The sequence below is a fragment of the Arvicola amphibius genome, chromosome 9 (assembly GCF_903992535.2).
Source record: "Arvicola amphibius chromosome 9, mArvAmp1.2, whole genome shotgun sequence".
Taxonomy (NCBI): domain Eukaryota; kingdom Metazoa; phylum Chordata; class Mammalia; order Rodentia; family Cricetidae; genus Arvicola; species Arvicola amphibius.
In genome coordinates, this window is record NC_052055.2 from 38,117,479 (window position 1) to 38,139,773 (window position 22,295).

The 22,295-nt window shown below is 46.8% G+C and overlaps 1 protein-coding gene across 1 annotated transcript in view; it reads left to right on the forward strand.

Moving 5' to 3' along the window:
• Window positions 1-22,295, forward strand: part of Fam227a (family with sequence similarity 227 member A) — a 53,516-nt gene extending 31,221 nt beyond the window's left edge. Inside the window, exons 11-19 of the mRNA XM_042055724.1 lie at window positions 1,337-1,449; window positions 3,166-3,312; window positions 4,844-5,026; window positions 8,747-8,857; window positions 10,950-11,107; window positions 13,385-13,537; window positions 15,626-15,766; window positions 18,644-18,772; window positions 21,893-22,295. Coding sequence (XP_041911658.1) covers window positions 1,337-1,449; window positions 3,166-3,312; window positions 4,844-5,026; window positions 8,747-8,857; window positions 10,950-11,107; window positions 13,385-13,537; window positions 15,626-15,766; window positions 18,644-18,772; window positions 21,893-21,965 — 1,208 coding nt within the window. The 3' untranslated portion in view covers window positions 21,966-22,295. The remainder of the gene's footprint in view (window positions 1-1,336; window positions 1,450-3,165; window positions 3,313-4,843; window positions 5,027-8,746; window positions 8,858-10,949; window positions 11,108-13,384; window positions 13,538-15,625; window positions 15,767-18,643; window positions 18,773-21,892) is intronic.

The window sequence follows — 22,295 nt, forward strand, 5'->3', positions numbered from 1 at the left end:
CTGGAAATTGTAGCACCCCTGCTTTCCCAGGAGCAGACCCTGCCTCTGTCACTGTCCTAAGCAAACAGACATGCTTTCCTCAGGCAACAGGTCAGGCAGGGCTTCTCTGTGTATCCTGGCTGACCTGGGACTCCTCTGTAGACCAGGGTTTTGTTTTTTTCTAAGTGGGGAGGAAAAAATAAATAAAAGAAAAAAAACACAGTTCTTAAATTGTCTTTATTTCTGCATCCAAGGATTAGCTATGCTCACTATTTTTTGTTTTGATGCATTGAAGGTTTAACAACTTGTCATATTGTCATATTGGTACTTTTTCTTAGTTTTTGGTGGTTGCAGGGCTCAAACCCAGAACTTTATTTTAGCTCATGCTAATCCTGAACTCTGACCCGGCAACACCCCAGTCCTAGATTTTCTTCTACTTTTGTTGTTGTTTTAATTTTTTTCTATTAATTTTTTTTTAGATTTATTTTATGTGTGTGTTTTGCCTGCATGTCTGTCTGTGTGCCACATGTGTGTGCTTGGTGCCCACAGAGGTCAGAAGAGGGTGTTGGGTTCCCAGGAACTGGAGTTACATATGTTTGTGGCCACCCTGTGGATGCTGAGAATGGCCCTCTGTAGAGCAGAATGTGCTGTAACCACTGAGCCATCTCCCCAGCACTGGATTTTCCTTTTCAGACTTTTAACCCAGCCATGCCTTGTGGCACATGCTTCTAATCCCAGCACTTGGGAAGCTAAGGCAGGAGGACTGCAAATTAAAGGCCAACATGGTTCCTATAGATTTCAGAGCCAGGGCTAGATAGTAAGACCCTATTTCAAAAGCAAACAAACAAAACAAGTGTAGGAGCAGGCAGGAGGCCGGGTGTGATAGCGCACGCCTAATCCTAGCACTTGGGAGGCAGAGGCAGGTGGAGCTCTGTGAGCTTGAAGCCAGCCTGGTTCATCAACAGCCAGAGTTGCATACTAGAGAGACCCTGTCCCCAGCAGGACAAGTCAGGACTACACAGAGAAATGCTGTCTTAAAAACAAATAAACAAACAAACAAATAAAACCATTTTCTTTGGGACTTGGCTTAGTTTTGTAGGAGTCCGGGATTAGTTTTCCTCTGAGGCCGCTGTGGCTTTGTTTTGTTATCCTGTGCACCGTGCCCTGCGCACGTGGCCTTGTAGGCATTATTCTCTGCTGGCTCATCAGCTCTGCCTCATTGAGCAGAGGCCCATGCTTGCCTGGGGCCAGTTCTGTTTCTGGTTCCACTCTTATCAATGCTTCTAGGATTGTCTTAGGCTCCCACGAGCTCACATGCAGTGGCCAGACACCACAGAACAGCTTTTCTGTCTCCTAGGAAGAGCGTTCACCCTCTTCACTTGTAAGAGAGCCTCTATCCAGAAGGCAGAACAGAACAAAAACAAGAAATTCCATCACGTTCCGGTAAGCAGAGAACACAGACCTGGACCCTGAACTACACAGGGCCCCCGAAGCTGCTACAACCCTGGGTTTCCTGGAGCACCTTGGCCGTCTATGGAAGGCATATCTTTGACCTGTTCTACTCCATTTGCTCAGAGAGGGGTCTGTTAGGCCCCAGATTATCCACTTATGGAAGGAGCATGGAGGACAACCACGGAAACGTGAGAGGAGCAGACCCAGCCTTTGAGTCCAGGCTGACCCCCAGATGTGCAGGCTCATAGCTCCAGGCTCACATCTGGGTCTCAGTCCTTCATCTCTCTCTGTGTCTCCCACCCCCCCACCCTCTTCTTCTCCCCTTCTCTCCCCATCCCCTCCTGAGAGTGGAATCTAGACCCTGTTAGGCAAACATCCTGCTACTGTACTATAGTATACAGTGGCTGCTGATCTCCGTCAGTCCCACGCTCAGAGCTGCTTTTCTTGGCCCCCTCTAGAGGATACTCCTGAGGAAGCAAGCTCAATCCCTTTCTTTCTGAGCATCTGTGTGCTCTGGGCATCCCTCTGACCATGGCCATGTCCACACTGATCTTGAAGCTCTAGGTAAACATGCCTTGTTCTGATGGCCGAGTGCCCATACTGGACACTGCATGAGGCTTGATGCCAGGTTATATGCCATTTACCTGGGCCTCAGCACAGAGATGATGCAAGCCTCCTCCATACTCCATGTGCCTCTTGTAATGGTCTCCTATTCTCACTGAGGTTTTTTTGTTGTTGGTGGTGGTGGTTGAACTTCTCCCTCTGCTAATATGTAAACTCTATGAGGGAGGGGCTGTCTCCTGTCACTGTCTGGACTCCTTTATCATCAAAGGTAGGCCTGCCACCAAGAAGGCACTCCATAGGATATCTTCATGATGGTCACCCTCTATCAGTCCTGCCCCAAACACAGGCAGAACAGGCGTGGCTGAGGCCAACTGTCCCTCAGAGATCAGCATCGAAATATTACTCAGTGTTTGGGCACTGCCGGTCACTGTGCCCAAAACAAATAGGTTTCTTTGTACTGAAACACAGAAAGCCTTCTGACATTTATTGCAAGAACCCAGCTGAGAGTTCCCATCTTCTGTCCTGGAAATAGAAATAATCAAAACCTGGAACCTTGAAAGCTGCTGAAATTTGAATGGCAAACTAGGACAGAGGGAGTATTTGGATGTACTGGCGATAGAGCCTCTCGCCATGAGCAGACAGTCCCCATCTGCTCAGTGAGTGCAGCTGGCTGCATTCAGAACATGCATTTCAGTGGCAGCCGACTCTCTGAGAGTCCAGAATTCAGGGTACCAACCCGTGCTTTCTCTAAGACCGACTTGCCATCTGCCCTTGTCTCACTCACGCACCCAGGACCTGTAGTGGATCCGCTTGTTCTGTGACTTAGTTATAAATCAGAGCTCCCAGAAACCCGTCAAAGACTCAGTCAAGTCTCCCACCCCTTTAATGAGTTTTAAAGATGGCGGAAGGCAGCGTCTGTAAAGAGGAGTTTGAGCTGGAAGATGGCTCTGTTGATAAAAGTAGGAAGACCTGAGTTCAATCCCCAGAACCCGTGTAAAAAGACTGGGTGTGGTGGTGTGTGCCTGTCATCTAAGTGCTGGGGACACAGAGGCAGGCCAGCAATCACTGGCCAGTCAGTTCAATCATTGAGCTCCAGGCCATTGTGAGGTTCTTCTCAAAAACAGTGTTCTTGAGGGCCCGGCTGTCCTGGGTGTTCTCTGTATCTTTCAGGAAGCACTTGCTCCTGTCCACAGTCCTCCTGGGCACCAGAGTCCAAAACACCAGTTCCTCTCATTGCTTATTCTGTCTGATGTCTCAGGAAGGTGTGAGGCATGGGAGGGGGTGCAGAGAGGAGAGCAGTGTGAGTCTTTACCTGGGGTGTGGAGAGGAAGAGGGTGCATGTGACAGAAGGCACTCAGTAGGTGCCTGTAAGCTGAGAGCCCAAGGGGCTATCGGGAGAAGGAACCGGATGAATGGAGAGCCTTCCAGGAGGCAGGAGCAGCTTGTACAAAGGCCTGAGCCGGGAGGGAGGAAAGGAGAGAGGGATGGAGGAAAGGAGGGAGGGAAGGAAAAGAGATAGAGCTACTTGGGGAACAGAGGAGCAGTGGGTGGTGCAGAGCTTCATAAGTGAGGGAAGTTGAGGCAAGAGATAAATCTGAGGATGTGAATTGGTCAATTCCTGGAAATGAGAGGATAGATCAGATTTCCATTGTTCGTTCATGTATCGATGGACAGCTGGGCAGCTTCCATTTCCCCGCTGAAGTGAATAGAGCAGCAGTAAAGGTGTTTGTGTGGCAGGTGTGCAGTTGTCCGGGTGTCTGCCCAGGAGTGAGAGTCATATGGTAGTTCTAGTTTTAATTTTTTTGAGAAACCTCTAAATTAATTTTCATAAAAGTTGTATTAATTTGTACCCCGCATCAGCAGTGATTCAGGGCTCCTCCCCACCATTTGTTGTCACACTTAGGATATTTGCTGTTGTACAAGTCCATGGCCAGAGTCCTGCGTCTGGCGGTTGATGGGATCCTTCCCGTTTCCTTCCCTAGCCAGCCTCCTGGAGTGTGAAGATGGTGCCTGGAGCTCTGGCTGCCATCTTGGTCCCTGAGGACATTCTCTTTAGAGTGAAACCTGAAGGTGGGAGACTCCTGAGCCTTAGCACAGCTCTGTGGAAGAGCAGGTTCTAGCTTGGGCCACTGTTAGGAAAGCCTCCTGCTTATCTGTGAGTGCTTCAAGGCAGGGACTAGGTTTCTTCCATGGTTGGCAAGCAGCAGATACCACAGTAGTTACTCAAAGAAACGTTAGTGGAGGCCATGCTCTGCCTCTTAGACTGCGTAGAAGTGGCCATGTCCGGGAGCCACAGTGCACATCGCATGTGGCAGCTGGCTTCATCTTTAAGGAACCACAGGGAGCAAAGATATTCAGTTACTGTTCCAGATCTTTAGCAGCTGAGTGACATCCCACTACTGCCTGACACCCAGTCCACATCATCCCTTGCGCTTTCCCCTCTGACCTGCTTCCTTCTGCTGTGGTCCTGAAGCAGGGCCAGAAAGCTCTTCTCACAATGTATTCCTTTACTGAAAAGGATGATGTAGAGCCAAAGTGCAAGTATTTCTCTCATACCAGTTTTGCTAACTTTATTTATTTTAAAAAAAATGCTCCCCTGAAGTCTTCTAGTTTACCTGCGATCCATGAGAAAATCTTACCAAGGAAGCTGACCGCAGAGGACAGCTCACGATGTCAACAAACAAAAGGTAAGCAGGCTTCTGCGGAGGGCAAGGCTGGCTTGCTTCTCCATTCTTGCCCTTGAAACCCTGCTGCGTGGATCCGTCAGAGCACACTTTGCTTTGCCCTTGGGTTTGCCCCGGGCCCTGACACCAAGCAATGGCTAGGAGAGGGTGCTTTGTTGTTTTAGTCAGATAAGCACCTCAGTGTGCAAGACATTCCCGTGACAGAGCCCTCCACTCAAGTGTCAAGAGTGCCAGGGCTCCCAACCCTGTTCATTAGTCAGGCCCTGCATCCTTGGAGTCCAGTTTATTTTGCCACCCAAGTGCTGGGATTAAGCTCATGTGCCACCCTTGGCAAGGATATGCTCCCTGTAAATCAAGTTAAGTTTTGTCAAGACTCCATGCCATATCTAGAGAAAGGAATGAGGCCCTATCCAGGGCCATAGACATTCAGGCCTTAACCGCTGTTTGAACATAAAGTGCCTGCATATGAAACGGGATGAACTGTTGTCAGCCTTTCCACAGATGTGGTTAATTGTGCTGGATTTCTTGCTTCTTATCCGGCAAATTGTCAAACTCTAGGGTAATTGGGCTCCCTGCCCACTCTGTTTTCAAGACAGGGTTTCTCTGTGTACCTTTGGAGCTTGTCCTGGAACTTGCTTTATAGACCAGGCTGGCCTCGAACTCACAGAGATCCACTTGCCTCTGCACCCCACCCCCACCCCCACCCCCAAGTGCTGGAATTAAAGGTGTATGTTGGAAGGAGGCCACTTGTTCTTCCCGGCTGCCCAGCTAGCTTAGACCCAAAATAACCACACAGAAACTGCATTGATTTTAAAACACTGCTTGGCCCATTAGCTCTAGCTTCGTATTGACTGACTCTTACATCTTAAATTAACCCATTTTTATTACTCTGTATATCACCATGAGGTCGTGGCCTACCAGCAAAGTTTCAGCATGTCTATCTCTGGCGGTGGCTCCACGGCATCTCTTGACTCCGCCCTTCTTTCTCCCAGCATTCAGTCTAGCTTTCCCTGTCTACCTAAGTTCTGCCTTACTATAGGTCCAAAGCAGTTTCTTTATTCATTAATGGTAATCACAGCACACAGAGGGGACTCTCTCCCCTTTTCTGTTTAAATAAAAAGGAAGGTTTTTACTTTAACATAGTAAAATTACATATAACAAAACAGGTATCAAACAAGAATTACAGTTACAACATTTATATGTACTTTATCTTTTATCATAACTAAGGAAAACTATAACTATAAATTCTTCAACTCCATCAAAGATTCGGAAGGATATATTACCTAAGTAAATAGGAATGCATTGTAAGCAACTTCCAAAACTCTAGAATTGACAGAGACATCTCACTGCCTGGACAGTCACCCAGAGTTTTTCTGTACCATTGGGGCATCTATCTGGAGCCTACGGGCCCATAGTATCCAGCAGACTTTTCCATGAAGCAGGAAATTTCAAAGACAGTTCCGCCTATATTGGCAGTTTGTCAGTAAATTTTTTCTGTGTCCTGCAGAATGTCTAGCAGACTTTTTCATGAAGCAGGAATCCTAAAGGACTGTCTCACCTTTAGGCAAGTTCAGCAGTCATTTCTCTGTGGATCCTGCATGTCCAGTTCATCTAATGAACTCCATAAGGAGCCTCTTCGATGTCCATCTTCCTCTTGAAGAAGATCGGTGCTGCTAGGAGCAGATGTGTCTCACTGTCATGAAAAGTCCTAAATTTTTAAAACATTTAAATGCCATATTCTGAAGGTCTCTGAAAGATTTGAAGGATACCTAACTAACTGAAATATATCTCTATATATCTAGAAAACCTAACTAACATGACTACAATCTTGACTATTATAGATGACTATCTATTAACTTATATTACTAATTATACATTGCATTTTAAAAAGAACTACACAAACACAATACCTTAATCAAGGGCAGAAATATACATATACAGTATAACAAAATTTATCTTAAATTTGTATCAATAAATCAAAAGCTATACCAAAGCAAATTATTTATCTCTATAGCATACCCCCCTTTAAATGTAAAGAAACATTTATAAACAATATTTGAGACTATGGGTGTAGTTTCTTTTTTCTCCCAGCATTCAGTCTAGCTTCCCCTGCCTACCTAAGTTCTGCCTTGCTATATGTCCAAAGCAGTTTCTTTATCCATTAATGGTAATCACAGCACACAGAGGGGACTCTCACATCAGGTGTGTGCTAGCACCACCTTTCTTTCTTTCTTCCTTCCTTCCTTCCTTCCTTCCTTCCTTCCTTCCTTCCTTCCTTCCTTTTCCTTTTCCTTTTATTTATTATTTTATGCATGTGCATGTTTTGCCTACATGTATGCATGTGCACCATGGTACTCAGGGAGGCCAGAAAAGGATATTGGACCCCCTGGAATTAGAATTACAGACAGCTGTGAGCAGCCATGTGGGTGCTCAGAATCAAACCCAGGTCCTCTACATGGGCAGTAAGTACTCATAACTGCTGAGTCATCTCTACAGCCCTGGATTTATTCTTATATTTATTCAAAATTATGTGTATATATGTACATTTTTGTAAGTGTGTGCCATGGGTTTTGGACACCCTTGAAGGCCAGAAGAGGGCACCATATCCCCTGGAGCTGGAGTTAAAGGCCACCATTGTGAGCTTCCCGATGTAGATGTTGGGAACTGAACTCCGGTCCTTTGGAAGAGCAACATGTGTTCTTAACCTATGAACCATCTCTCCAGCCTAAGACATTTTTCTTCCTTCCTGCTGCTGGGGGGCTGAACCCATGGTCTTGTGCATGTTAGTCAAGCTCTCTACCACTGAGTTACGTCCCCACCCTAGACTAATGCTACTTTTTCTCTTTTTTTCTTTTTTTAAAAATATTTATTTATTTATTATGTATACAATATTCTGCCTACAGGCTAGAAGAGGGCACCAGACCTCATTACAGATGGTTATGAGCCACCATGTAGTTGCTGGGAATTGAACTCAGGACCTTTGGAAGAGCAGGCAATGCTCTTAACCACTGAGCCATCTCTCCAGCCCCTTACTTTTTCTCTTGATGTAAACGGAGACTTCACTTTTGTTTCCCGGCTGCCCAGACCCGAATAATCACACAGAAACTAGGTTAATTACAGCAGTGCTTGGCCAACCACTCAGGTATATTCCTAACTAGCTCTTACATCTTAAATCAACCCATTTCTATTATTATATGTTTTATCACAAGGCTCATGGTTTGTTACCGCATATCTTGCTTCTTGGGCGGTTAGGTGGCGTCTACCTTACTCTGCCTTCTTTTTCCCTGCATTCAGTTTAGTTTTCCCAACCTAGCTATAGTCTGCCCTGTTGTAGGCCAAAGCAGCTTCTTTATTAACCAATGGTAATAAAACATATTCATAGCATTCAGAGGGGAATCCCACATCATCTTGGTTTGTTGGTGACTTGGTTCCACTGTTCTCTGCCTCCCAGTGCTACCATCGAGCGCTCTGCAGCCTTTCTAGTGGTCTGTTTTCAGTGGTCTAATGTGTTTTTACTTATCTTCAAGCAATTCTCTGCTAACCTCCTACAGGAATCCACAGTTTTGTGCAGAAGCTGGATATTTATTTATTTATTTATTTATTTATTTATTTATTTATTTTATTGTAACCCCAATACTCATTCTGTTCCTGTATGGCATGTTAAAAACTTTGGGATTTTCCTTATTCTGTGACCACACTGTTTTTATAGATACTTTATCATGACGCCTGGGTTAGTGTAGCTCTTATTATTTACATGTCATGCCTTTTTTTTTTTTTTTCCTCAGTAAGCTAGGAGGTCCTTGAAGATAATCCATTTCTAGCACCCAGCATAAACCTGGTTTGGAGTGGCTATTCAGTGATTATCTGTGGACAGAGAGATGGGCCAACATGGCCTATGGCTGTTTGTCTGGCTGTAGAGCAAATGGAGTCATCTGGCTCCCCTGCAACTCCAGAGGACTGACGCCTTGCACCATTCCCACCATGCAAGGGCACTTCCGCTCTAGCGGGAAACTGAGACCCACCCCAGACGCCCTTTTCCCTGGGTAAATACTGTATAAATAAATTGCTGTATCACATTGACAGATCAGCCAGCAACTGCCCTGATCTCCCGGAAAGCCACACCGCAGGTCAAGAGGATATCAGAAGCCAGAGCATACATGAGTTTGCTTCTGAAAAAGGTGAGCATACAGTTGGAAATTTAAGGTCTATTTCATTGTCTTTAATTTGTGTCTGTGTGTGTGTGTGTGTGTGTGTGTGTGCGCGTACATATAGTGTGCATGTGAGTATGTATATATGTGAGTGCGGGTGTCCTCAGAGGCCAGAAGAGGGTGTCTGAGCCCCTGGAGCTGGAGTTATAGTCTCTTGTGAGTCACCTGACATGGTCACTGGGAACCAAACTCGTATCCTCAGGAAGAGCAGCAGACATCTTTACCTGCTGAGCATCTCCGGCTTAGAGCAGAGGTGAGTTAAAGGAGCCACTGCCAAAGCAGATGGCATGTAAGAGCAGGAGCATTTCTGATTACAGCCCAGATGTTTTCTGCACCTCTCCTAAGGATGATTCCTGGGGTCAAGAAGACACCCACTGTCAGAGTGTTTTATCTGTATTTAAATTCCCGCTGGAGCCAAGGTATGGTAACTCACACCTGTAATCCCGGCATTTAGGAGGCTGACTTGGGAGGACTGCTAAGCATTCTAGCCAGCCTGAGCTATGTAGCAAGTTCTACGCTAGCCTGAGCTAGAGTCAGACCTTGTTCTCTGAAGGCATAAATAATATTTTTTCTACTTTAACTCAGACCCCCACACATAACAGGAAGAGAGCTGTGAGCTTGCTTCTGCTTCCTTCTCTCTGTTATAGAAATGAATACACCTTTTCAGTGGGTCCAGATCTCTGTGCTGTCCCTCCAGGCACAGCTGTTATTCAGAGAAAAAAAAAGGAAGGAAGGAAGGAAAAAATAAAAAAAGGAAAGAAAAAAAGAAATACAGCATTTCCAGACCAGGGTGTGCTGAGGTGGAGCACTCGCCTGCTGTGAGGAGGGCTGGGTTGCCAAAAGAAGGCAAAATTTGGTAGCATCTGCTGCCACCCAACTCCACCACCACCTGTCTTTTTCTTCTTCTTGTTGTTTGTTTGTTTGTTTTTGTTTTTTGAGACAGGGTCTCTCTAGAGCCCGGGCTGTCCTGAAACTCACTTTGTAGACCAGGTTGGCCTTGAACTCAGAGATCCACCTGCCTCTTGCTGGGATTAAAGACGTGTGCCACCACTGCCTGGCTTCCCCCACCCCTCAGTTAATACAAGGTCTCATTGTCTCCCAAGCTGGCCTTGAACTGCAGATCCGCCTGCCTTAACCTGCTGACTGTGTGTACCACTCCACTAAGCTCCTTTTTGTGACAGCCTGCTTATTAATTACAATGATAATCTTTGCCATTTGGTGAAAAATTCAGCCTTTAAAGTTTTTGTTAAATTGTGTGTGTTGTCTCACATGTACAAGTAACCATGGAGGAAAAACTTACAGAAATGGAATTACTAGAAAAAACTACATACATAGATTCACAAGAAAAGCATACAGTCGGAATTCACTTGCCCCTAAGCCTGTGTTGTGCATTGTCCAGTTATTTCTGACAAGGGACATGGCTCTTTGTTATTGCAGTAGACCACACGCAGAACTTTTCCTTTGTGTCTGCCTTCCCTGAGGAGGCGTCTTATGCTGGAGTTCCTGGGTCAGAGGCATGGGTGCTGGAAACATGGCATCTCCGTTGCCGTTCCTATGCTGTGATAAGATGCCCGGAGAAGAACAAGCTAAGAGAGAGAGGCTTTGTTTGGACTCATGATACAGACCATGGAGGTGGGGAGGGGACAGCAGCAGGGACCTGAGGCAGGTGACCACATTGTGTTCACACTCAGGAAGCAGAGCGCCGTGAATGCTAGCTCTGAGCTCATGTTCTCCAAGCCACACAGGAATAGTCCCACCCACAGGGAAGATGGATCTTCCAATTTTTTTTTTGTTTTGTTTTTTTTGTTTTTTTTGTTTTTTCGAGACAGGGTTTCTCTGTGGCTTTGGAGCCTGTCCTGGAACTAGCTCTTGTAGACCAGGCTGGTCTCAAACTCACAGAGATCCGCCTGCCTCTTGGATCTTCCAATTTGATCAGTCAAGATACTCCCTCACAGATATGCCCAGAAGCTAAGTAGTCCCCCACATTTATGTTTGGAGATTTGTTAAGTTGATGACACTCTGCATCATACATGACAGTATCCTTTCCTTCCTTTTCCCCCAGTCCCACCCTGCCTGCAAAAGCCCCAAGCTGACTTCAAACCAATTCAACCTTTATGGGAAGAGCCCGCTAATCGTGTACTTCTTCCTCAACTACTCCAAGCTGCAGCTGAATGGCCAGGATGTGCTGGTCAGCAGGAGAGAAAAGACCAATGTCGTCCCATATCCTTTTCACCAGACTTCTGCCATCTCTTTGCAGAAGCGGGGCTTGAGGGGAAGCATCCAGGCTTTTGTGTGTAACCTGGCACACAGTGTGTACTTGGTAGGATCAGCCATGGTATATGCTTCAGGGGTAGAGTCTTGCTTGTGTGCTAAGGTGAGCCTCAAGTCTAGACCTTGGGTGCTGGCCAGTAGACCCTAAGCATGTCAAATTTCCCCATGTACAGAGCCACACTTTTTCATCTTTCAGCATGAACTTAGGTACCATAGCTTGATGCTCACTGGTCCAAGAGTGTATGGACCATCAGTTTTGGCATCCATGTGAGCGTTTCATCTAACCTCCTCCTTCCCAGCTCCATTTGGAGCTGGTAAAAAGTTCAGCTCATGGGAAACAGGTGCAGCATGTGTTGGTATTCTGAGCCCTACCAACATGCCTTGGGGCTAGAACATGGGTTCTACTGGGAATCAGTTTGCTCTGTTTATTCAAATAGCTCCAGACTCTGGAACTAATGCTACACTAGCCAGCCAAGTGACTTTGGGAAAATCCCGGTTTCTCTGTGGGCATCACTTTTTTCATCTGCAAAATCCAAATAAGGGTTTCCACCTCAGGGGTGCTGTTTTTCTAAGACAAAGTCTGTCTGTGTAGTCCTGGCTGGCCTGGAACTTACTGTGTATGCAGATCAGGCTGGCCTTGAACTCACAGAGATCTGCTTGCCTCTGCCTCCTGAGTGCTGGGATTTAAGACTTGTGTCACCACACCCAGCTTCAGGGGCACTTTTGCAGATTGATTCCCAGAGCAGTAGAGAGTACTCAGCACAAGTCTGGTACTCCACTGCCTTTGGTGGCTCATGGGCAGGAGGGCACCAGAAGGCCTTTTCCTCTTCTGCCCGTAGACCATGACACAGATTTCTGAAGGATGTTGACAGTTGTCACTAGACAACACGATCCAAACTGTCCCAGCATAACCCTGTCCTTTAGGTCACTGTGGCTCCTGAGGTAGCAGCTGGCTGGCTAGTCACCCTCCAAGCTCCCTAAGTGAAGATGTCCCACCAAGCTAGCAGTGTTGTGACTGGGTGGTGTGTAGCTGGCACTAAATGGCACTAAATGCCATTGCTGTTGTCACCATCCTCTAAAGGAAGGGTTATCTATTCGAGAGGTTCTTAAGTTAGGGTCTGACCACATAGCTGAGGCTGATCAGGGCAATCCTCCTGTCTCAGCCTAGTGATTGCTGAGATTACAGGTGTAAATCACCAGACTGGCTGTTATCCCCTTTCATAGATAGATAAATGGAGACATAGAGAGTGACAGCAGAGGTTCCAAGGCTTGTCACAAATGCAGCTGAGGTTCTAACCAGGGGCCGGAGTACAGCAGAGGAGAAAGGTGTGGTTTGATTCGGTGTAACCCGCAGCTCTGGCTGGCCTGGAACTCCCTGTGTCCTTGAACTTGATCCTCCTAATTCTATTTTCCGAGTGCTAGGGTTACCTGTGTGCATCACCACACCTGACTGAAAGAGGGTCCTCTTCAGCATTAAACTTGAAATGGACGATGAAACTGAGTGTGACAGTATGTACCTATACTGCCAGCACTCAGAAGGGAGGGGCCAGGAGGCTAGTTATTAACTTGAGACATAGTGCATCCTGTTTCAAAAAACCAAAATCCAGTTGGGCTTGATGTGCACACCTTTACTCCCAGCACTCAGGAGGCAAAGGCAGGTGGATCTCTGTGAGCTCAAGGCTAGCCTGGTCTACATAGTAAGACTATCTAAAAAAAAAAAAAAAAAAAAAAAAAAAAAAAACCAAACCAAACCCAAATGCCAAGCCAGAAAACAAGAGATGAGTCATCAGGCCTCTAAGGAGGAATATTGGAGTCCTCTCCCCTTTGCCGTTGTGATGGCAGACTATTCAGCTGGGCTCGGAACTAAACTGGAGGCCTGCAGCTGCAAAGAACCGGTGATGCGGGGAACCCTCTGGAAACAGCGCTGCACTGCCCAGCCGCGGATGCTGCCATCCTCCTCCTTCAGACATCTGAGGAAGTACTTTCTGCCTCCCTCCCATGGACAGGGCCAGAGGGGGCCTTATGACAAGGTGACACTGCCTGACCACAGACAAGACAGCTCTCTTCATTCCCAGGCTCCATCTGCAGCCAGCTGCACAAGACACTCATCTCTTGTTTTCTGGTTTGGCGTTTTTTGTTTGTTTGTTTGTTTTTTGCATGGGTCTCAGCCACTCACAGTGTTGGGGGGGTCAATACAGTTGGTCTTTCCTTGACAGCAGAATCCACTGACTCTGCCATGACCTACGCTGACATCATCTTACTGGTCATGAAGAACATGGAGACTCGAAAGAGAAAGCTCAAGCGGCTGTATCAGCTGCACGAGGATGAGTGGACCTGTTTTAACAACTACCTAATGGAGCTGCAGGAGAACTTCGAGAGGTAGGAGCGTGTGGGCTTGGACACCCAGCCACTGCAGCGGCCAGGAGGGTTTAGCTGCAGTGGGGTGGGGCTGCTAGCTTGCTCTCTGCCTTCACTGAGTATAGTCAGCCTTCCTGTGCTCAGCCAGATGAGAAACAGCTCATTGACAGAGCCTAGCTCCTTTCTTTAGAATGTGTGTGTATGTGTGTGTTTCCCCACTGTGTGTGGTGGCTGTCAGTTGAAAGTCTAGCATTCAGGAAGGCTGAGGCAAAATTACCTCAAATTCTGGATTACAGAGTAGGAGCCTATCTACACACACACACACACACACACACACACACACACACACACGAAGAAAAAGCTCTTTAGTTAAAAGCTGACATCACAGTGTATGCCTGTAATCCCAGCACTTGGAAAACTGAGGCAGAAGCATCCTAACTTGGAGCCTTAACTGGGCTCCGGATAGACCTGGCCTGGGATGTGCATATGGCTAGGAGAGGGCATCTCTCATGCTGTGTTCCCTTTGCTAAGCCTACAGCAGCAAGCCCAGAAATCCACCTGTTTTTGATCCCCAACTTATGAGTCTCTGGCACTCATTGATTGCCCGGCAAGTGTTTTAAACCACTGAGACTCCTCTCCAACCTTCTTGCCACCTAACTTCTGACACAGGGTCTCCTACTGAATCCGAGTGAGCTCCAGGGACCCTCCTGTCTCTGCCTCTCCAGCATTGGAATGCAGGCACATCTCACCCACCACGTGGCTTTTACACGTATGCTGGAGATATGTTCATGTCCTAAGGCTCTCACAGCTAGCGCTTTACCAAGCAGGGTTTGCCCCAGTCCCCGGAATATCTATGGAGCAAATTGCTGTTCTGCTTTGTATTTTAAATGATGGCCAGAGCTGGAATGAAAGTGGCCATGTGGAAGATGACTCGTAGGTGGGCTAGGATGCTTTAGGGACATTACTACTTGTTTCTCTAATAGAACACAGGTCCAGAGCATTGGCTCTGATGTTGGGCAAACTCTGTCTTATTATCCATGTCAATTTATTTTACGTGTGTGTCTAGCATTTCTGCATGTATGTGTATCACCTTAATGCCTGGTACCTACATAGAAGTCAAAAGAGGTTGTTGAATCTCCTAGAATTGGAATACTGATGGTTGTGAGCTGCCTGACATATGGGTGCTGAGTATTGGGTGTAGGTCTTCTCTAAGAGTAAGCTGTGCTCTTAACTGATGAGCCATCGATACAGCCCCTTGTGACATCTTAACTCACATAAACATATACTAATGGCTCTTTTGTTGACTTTGAATACTTGCTCATAATATGATCTTCGTCAAGTAATTGTATATTTGCATTTCAGAAGTCAGCTGAGGGTTATCTAGTTCAGCAAAGCCATTATGTACCCTGTGAACACACTCTACCGAAAGCTTCCAGTAGCAGCAGCTGCCAACACTTACTGAGCATTTCCTGTGTGCCTGACACTGTTGAACATTTGACCTATACCAGCTCACATCTCACCACAAATCTAGTGAGCTCTGTGAACACACTAGCATGGCGAAGTAAAGTCATTTCCCCAGGGTCACACATCAAGCAGCAGAGGCCCAATGTATTCAGTTTCCTTCTGAAACTATGCATATACGAGGCTTCTTTTAAGATGGTTGAGCCCTTATCTCTTTTGTGGTTTCATTTTATATCCATCGTAAAACCCCAGTGGTCTGTATGTGGGATGTGGTGACCCCTGTGTGGTTAGCTGTTTCCTGGCAGACTAATGTAGATGTTTATCTGACAAGATCACATTGCAGCTGGGTGGTGGTAACGCACACCTTTAATCCTAGCACTCAGGAGGCAGAAGCAGGAGGTCACTGTGAGTTTGAGACCAGCCTGGGCTACAGAATGAGTTCCAGGACAGCCAAAGCTACACAGAGAAACCCTATCTCGGGAGAGAGAGAGAGAGAGAGAGAGAGAGAGAGAGAGAGAGAGAGAGAGAGAGAGAGAGAGAGAGAGGGAGGGAGGGAGGGAGGGAGGGAGAGGGAGGGAGGGAGAGAGAGAGAGAGAATTGGCTCTTTAATTCTTTTCAATATATGTCTTTTGTCATCTTATCCCCCAGGGAGGTGAATATTATCAATCAAAGAGCAGCAGAAAGAAAAAGAGCCAAACATTCCTTTCTCACGCCTTCCTTACTGTTTGATGACTTGCTTGACAAGAAATCCAAAGGAAACCCCCAACGAGAAACTCCGTTTCTTTCAAGGTTTGTTTAAACAGAAGCCTTAGAAAATGTCCAGCGTGAATGATGGGAGAATTCTCACCAGGTGGGGCAGGTGTGCAGGTGCATGTCTGGATCCAAAGGGCACCCACTGAGCTTTCCCCAGTCTCGTGTCTCAGAATAGAGAACTGGCCCAGGGATGGGTGGATTATAATCGAGACAGTTTATTAAGGAAGGAAAAGGGCCAATTCTGAGGGTAGAGGGGGACTAGAGAGTCAGGAGCCTCAGATGTCACTTGGGGTCACTCACACAGTGCCACCTTCTTTGACCCAGGGTCCTGGGGCTCTTCTCCCATGAGCTCTGTTTTGTCACTGGTAGCCATGATCAGGAGGGTTTTCTAGTCTTTCTGCCAACTGGCATCTCGCACCTGCTCATCTACCTGCTCACCACCTCTCCTGCCCCTCATCATTCATCACAATGCCTTTCTCCATCCCCACCTTCCTGCCACAGCTTTTTCTTGAGACCTGTGCTCCCAGAAGTTTTATGGGGACGTTAAGGGATTTAAAAGAAATTAATTCTACGTGTATGTGACTGCATGCAGATGTATGTACCCCATTCATGCAGGAGCCCAAGATGTCAGAAGAAGATATCAGAGACCCTAAAACGAGAGTTAGAGACAGTTGTGAGTGCTGGGAACTGAACCCAGGTCCTCTGGAAGAGCAGCCAGTGACCCTAACTGCTTCCCATCCCTCCAGCCCCAGTGGTCAGTTGTTTCACAGCTTCCGTGTGTCTGTTGGTTGGAGAGGAACCTTCGGAAGCCTACAGTAGGAGTGGGCTGCGATCCCTGCGTCATCAAAGGTTTTGTTTGAATATATCCTGAAAGACATAAATTTTACAAAATGAAAGCTACAAAGTCTAAATAATAGCAACATGGTCACACTCACCCACGGTCTCATCAAGGGCGAGAGCCAGGAAAGCTGTGTGCATGCTTACCCCCGAGAGCCACTCCTGTATAACGTGTTCCCTGAAATGTGACCCCCTGCACTGTTAAAAAAAAATGTGCACGCCTTTAATTCCAGCACTCAGAGGCAGAGGCAGGCAGGTCTGTGTGAGTTTGAGGCCAGCAGGGCTACAGAGTAAGTTCCAGGACAGCCAGGGCTACATAGTGAGACCCTGTCTCAAAAAACAAACAAACAAACAAACAAAAACAAAAACAAAAAAACCAACAACACAAACAGAAAACCACATTCTGATGGTTATTTATTGAGAATGTGATAAAATACAGAATAATAATTGTAAGGGGGAATCCGGTGGTGGAAGAGATTAAGAAGAAGGTAGTATGGGAAGCATCCTCATCTTCTCGTGGATGCAATATTTCCACCCCTCGCTGGGGTTACTCAGACATCTTCCACACACACTACGCTTTTCTTCTGACCCGATGCTGCTTCCATCTCCCTGAGGCGTCTTTCTCCGACGTTTTTTGCTGGTTTTACTCTTTGATCTTTGTTGTCTCTGCATTCCCGGTGACTTGGGCTGCCTTCATAGTTCAGGGGGAAGCTCCAAAAAGCCCACAGGAGCCAGCCCTGATGGCTGGGGCTCCTCCCTTCATGTGACAGGGAAGCAAGCCACCTTTTCTCAGGACCATTCTGCGCTGGGGAGGGAAGAGCCTTTCTCTGTGGGCTGATGCCTGGCCGACTGCTTTCTGGAAATGCTGTGGAGCGGGTGCCCTGCATTTAAATAACCCCTCAATTCCCTTTATCTTTTTTTCTGTATGGTCTTTTTATCACCAACCTCTTTATTTTAGTTTCTCTAGGAAATAAAAGCCTTCCAGTCTTGTGACAGTTCAAATCGTTATATAAATTAGGATTGCAGCTAGAAGTGCATCACAGAAAAGATAGAAAAGTCACAGAGTCGACGTTAAACCCTGGAAGTGGACAGTCCAGGCCTGGTGGGGGTTTCAGGGCCTTTGGGAAACCAGAACCCAGCCTGTCCCTTAGGGTTCCTGAAGTTGCAGGCATTCAGTCTGTGTTCCAGGCCAGCAACCCAAGAAGGCTAACCTTCCTTATTCTTAGCTTTCTTCCCAGAAGTCCCCGTTGCTTTCCCTGTATTCTCATTGGTAGTCTAAGAATATAACACTTTACCACTTTAGTGCACAATTCAGTATTTCGGAAAGTCCTTTTGAAATTTGGTGATTTTGATGATTTGAATGACTACTGTAATTTTAGCGATAAGCATCAGTGACCACAGTCTAGTTTTTAAACTTTTCCCTCATCTGGTGAAGCTCTGGCGGACTCATTTCCAATAGATCCCCATTTCTTTCTGTGTTCTAGAAGGACCTTCCCTGGAAATACCGTGATATTACCAGTTTATTTCAGGGGCCTGATAGTAGTCACATGGCACAAAGGAGCTTGGGAGTTGTAATTTTAAAAATTGAGACTATTTCCATCCCCAAACTGGTTCTATTGGATTTAAATTTTTCTCTAAATTGAGAAAAGGCTGTGACTTTTTAAAGTTCCGGCAGTTTGGCGGTCGACTGTGGGGGTCACAGGGGAGCATCACTAGCAGCTCTAGCTTCTCAAGCATCAGAACTGCACCTCAGTCTAACCCCCTCAGACCTGACTACCGTGTTTCTTCACCTGACTCCCTGACAGTGTGTCCTCAGGTCACGCCTGAGTTGGGTGCTTGTCCTCAAGGTCAGGATCGTATTTTCCTGGAGTCACGTTCAGTCTTGGTCCTCAAGCTGCTGCTGGAAGATTAATGAGGGGGAGTGGCCTTGTGTTGGCTCTACTTCCTTTCCCTTCGCCAGCCTTGCCAGCTCGTTTAACTTCCCATGTGTTTCATGGTGCCAGTGGAGCTGCTTCCGGAGAAACCACACTGAATTTCTGAGCAGGTTTTACTGACATCCATTTTGCCTCCACACAGGAAGAAACAGAAAGAGGTGGAAGAGAAACAGAGGGTTTTCCAGTCCCCTTTCTCATTACAAAGTACCGTGGATAACTACTCCCTGGGCCTAAGAAGCCCCTACAGAATCGGATCTGCTTCCAGTTCTAGGTGAGATGGGCCGACAGGGAAGACAGGACTAGGAAGTACCCACCCTCCAGCCCAGCTCCCTCAGGGTTTGCCTGAGAGATCTACCTGGCAGGGGAACTCCGTGCAGGTCCACTGCATCTTTTCAGACATTTTGCTTCCCCTCGCTGTTTGAAGTATTGTCATAATAGTGCTACATTGTCGGATGAAAATGACAGCTCCATTTACCAATGGTTTACCCTGTGCTGAACATTGAGAAAATAAGCCCAGCACAACATGACCACATATGAAAGTTAAGCTTTCCTGAGGTGGGGACTAGTCAAGGGTTCCCAAACACAGACACAGGTTACAGCCTGCTACTGTAGGTCCCCACAGCCCCAGCTGACAAGCAGTGAAGGGTGAAGGTCAGCAAATAGATCAGCAAATTAAATGCCCGCAGCACTGGGGAACCTAGGAAGATGGAGCAGGGCTCCAGGAGCCGTGCAGGAGTGATATGGCTGTCTGGCACAGGTGACAGAATTTGCTGGCAGAAGGAGGCAGGGATGTGAAAGAGGCAGCAACTAGGAGAGCAGAGCCAGAGGTGGAGAAAAACTCAGATGGTAGGGACCACTGCATGGAAGGAGGGCAGAGCAAGGGGTGGAGAAAAGCTCAGGGGGGGGGCACCACATGGATGGAGGTAGGGGCAGGGTCTGGGCAGGATATCAGGGGCTCTTAGGCTGTCTCTGGACATGTGAGATTTTTATGAAGTCCTTTATTTTCTGTTATGGGAACTGCTGGAAGATGGTCAGCAAGGGTATCACTGATTAAATTTGGCTTTTCAGAAACCCAGTAGCAGGTGTCGGGGGGACTTGTAAAGGGTCCCACAAATCCTTGTCTGTACTTGGTACCTGTATATACCTCCCAATCAGGAATCCGCAGACTTTCTCAAGCTTGGCTCAGAAAAATATTTCAGAAACTAGTCCATGATAACATATTGCTAATTAAGAAACCATTTACAGCCTGGCGGTGGTGGCGCATGCCTTTAATCCCAGTGCTAGGGAGGCAGAAGCAGGCGGATATCTGTGAATTTGAGGCCAGCCTGGTCTACAGGAGCTAGTTCCAGGACAGGCTCCAAAGCCACAGAGAAACCCTGTCTCGAAAAATAAGAAAAAAGAAAAGAAAGAAAGGAAGGAAGGAAGGAAGGAAGGAAGGAAGAAAGAAAGAAAGAAAGAAAGAAAGAAAGAAAGAAAGAAAGAAAGAAACCATTTACAAGCAGAAGGTGGTGGCATGAGGTTATAATTGCAGCACTTAGGAGGCTGAGCCAAGGATTTTAAAAGAACAAGTACGGGGATCTAATTGGTGAATTAGTTCTTTTTGTTGCTGTAATGAAACACGCAAGACTGAGTGTTCATGACAAAAAGATTTATTTAGCTTACAGTTTTGGAGGTCTCAGGGAAAAAATGTGTGTATTTATACTCCACGTGCTGTGAAATACACAGAAAAAGAATCCAGAATCTTCAAAGGATCATGCACACATGCACTGACTGGTAAAGTCCTTGCCACACAGTTATAAGGACCTGCTCTCTAGAACCCAACCTGCACCTGTAACCCCAGTATTCCTGCAGTGAGATTGAGCGGAAGTGGAGGCAGGCGAACCCCAGGAAGCTTGGGGCTAGCTAACCTTGTAAATAACAGTAAAAAGATGATCTCAAACAAGGTAGATGACAAGGACCAACACCCAAGGTCGTCCTCTGACCAACACACATGCGCCATAGTACACATGTGTACCCCCAAATATCATACACCCGTGCACACACACAAAAGGATGGCATAAACACCAGCATCAGCTGACTGCTGCCGAAAAGACCCCGGGTAAGTGTGAACCAGGTCAACAGCTTCCCTTTTGGTTTACCGCACAGAAAAGGTCCAGGTGTGGCAACTGTAGAACGTGTCAGAGAGCCATTGCTGTCACTTCTGTGGGCCTTACCTCTTAGGTCAGGAAGTCTTGGAGCATGCCTGGCTGGGAGTCCTGGCCAGGCTCGACCCAAAAGGTCTCCTTTTTGCTGGGCCCTGCACCTGGGTTAAATTCTCAGAACCCAAAGGACAGCTCACAACCATCTGTAATTCTAATTCCAGGGAATCGAATGCCCTTTTCTGGCCTCCAAGGGCACCAGGCATACACATGGTGCACATATGTACATAGTCGGCAAAACACTCATACACATAAAATAAAAAAAACCTAAGAAAAGGAAACTTGTTATTTTAATTGAAGTAGGGTGAAGCAAGGCAGAGTTATCTCTCTGTATCTTCAGTTTTTCAAGACAGGATTTCTCCGTGTGGCCTCAAACTGGTTCTATGACCCTATATGGTATCTTGATTCTCTATAAAGTGGGAATGATAATAGTACATATGGCCCAGGGCCGATGTGCAGAATGAATCGGCCAGCTCTTTGTAAAGCCCAGAACACAGTGCCTGACACAAGCAAAGTAGATGTGACAGAAGTGTGTCGTCATCATCATCATTATGTTACTGTTTGAGATAGGGTCTCACCATGTATTCCAGAGTGTCCCCAACTGAAGAGCCTCCTACCTCAGCCTCCCCTCCCAAGTGTTGGATTACAGGTGTGTGCCACTGTGCCCTGCCCTAGCAATGCTCCTTAGATTAAGCAGCAAACGTTCTGCACAGCTGTTGTCTGACACCGCTGTGCCCCTTTCCCACCTCCCAGCAGCTCTTGGCACTTCCTTCTCCCTGGCACATCTAGCATCAGGTGCCATGGTTCCTTCCTCTTCTTCCCCAAAGCCTGTGGGCTGATGCGGTCACTTTCCTTGGTCGCTAGTAGGATTCATTCAACACTCTTGTCAACGAGCCAGGCCTCTGTTCACTTATTCCCAGGTGTTTTTGTTCTCCTGAGAGCTAAGCCTAGCTGTCTGTTTTAATTTGCTTGTCTTGATTCTCTCCTTCTTGTGTATTAGCACAGTCCCAGATCTTCCTTGGTTGTGTACATCTCCCCCTCTCCTCGTACATTCATGTCATGTATGTCCCTGTCACCTGTTGTTTGCTGACCTTTTGACCTGCCTCCCCAAGGTGCTTGATTCTAGCCTGCTGGCATCTTGGTCATAAGAAGTTTCCACCATTTATGTCTGTGTCTTTTTCATTCCTCCACAGCAAGCGCAACACCAAGATATCCAGAATCAAGCAGGAGATGCTCTTTAGACTCTCACCGACTTCCATGGAATGAACACCAAGGATAGGCTCGGACTGCAGAGGTGGTGCCTGCCTGTGTTGTTGGAGTGAGAGCTCTTCTGCAGCCAGGGCCATGCTGAGTCTTCCTCAGTCCACGGGATAATGAATATTAAAGTTCTCATCTACCACGAGCCAAAGTGAGGGCTGAGAGAAGGTGACTCACCTCATCCATTCAGACATTTACTAATGCATTCTTTCATTCACTTATTAATAATAACCACACAATTCAACACATCATTATGAAACATAGCAAGACCTTGACTCAAAAAAACAAACAAACAGGAAGTATTAGAAGGGAACTGAGCCAGGTGGTGGTGGCACACGC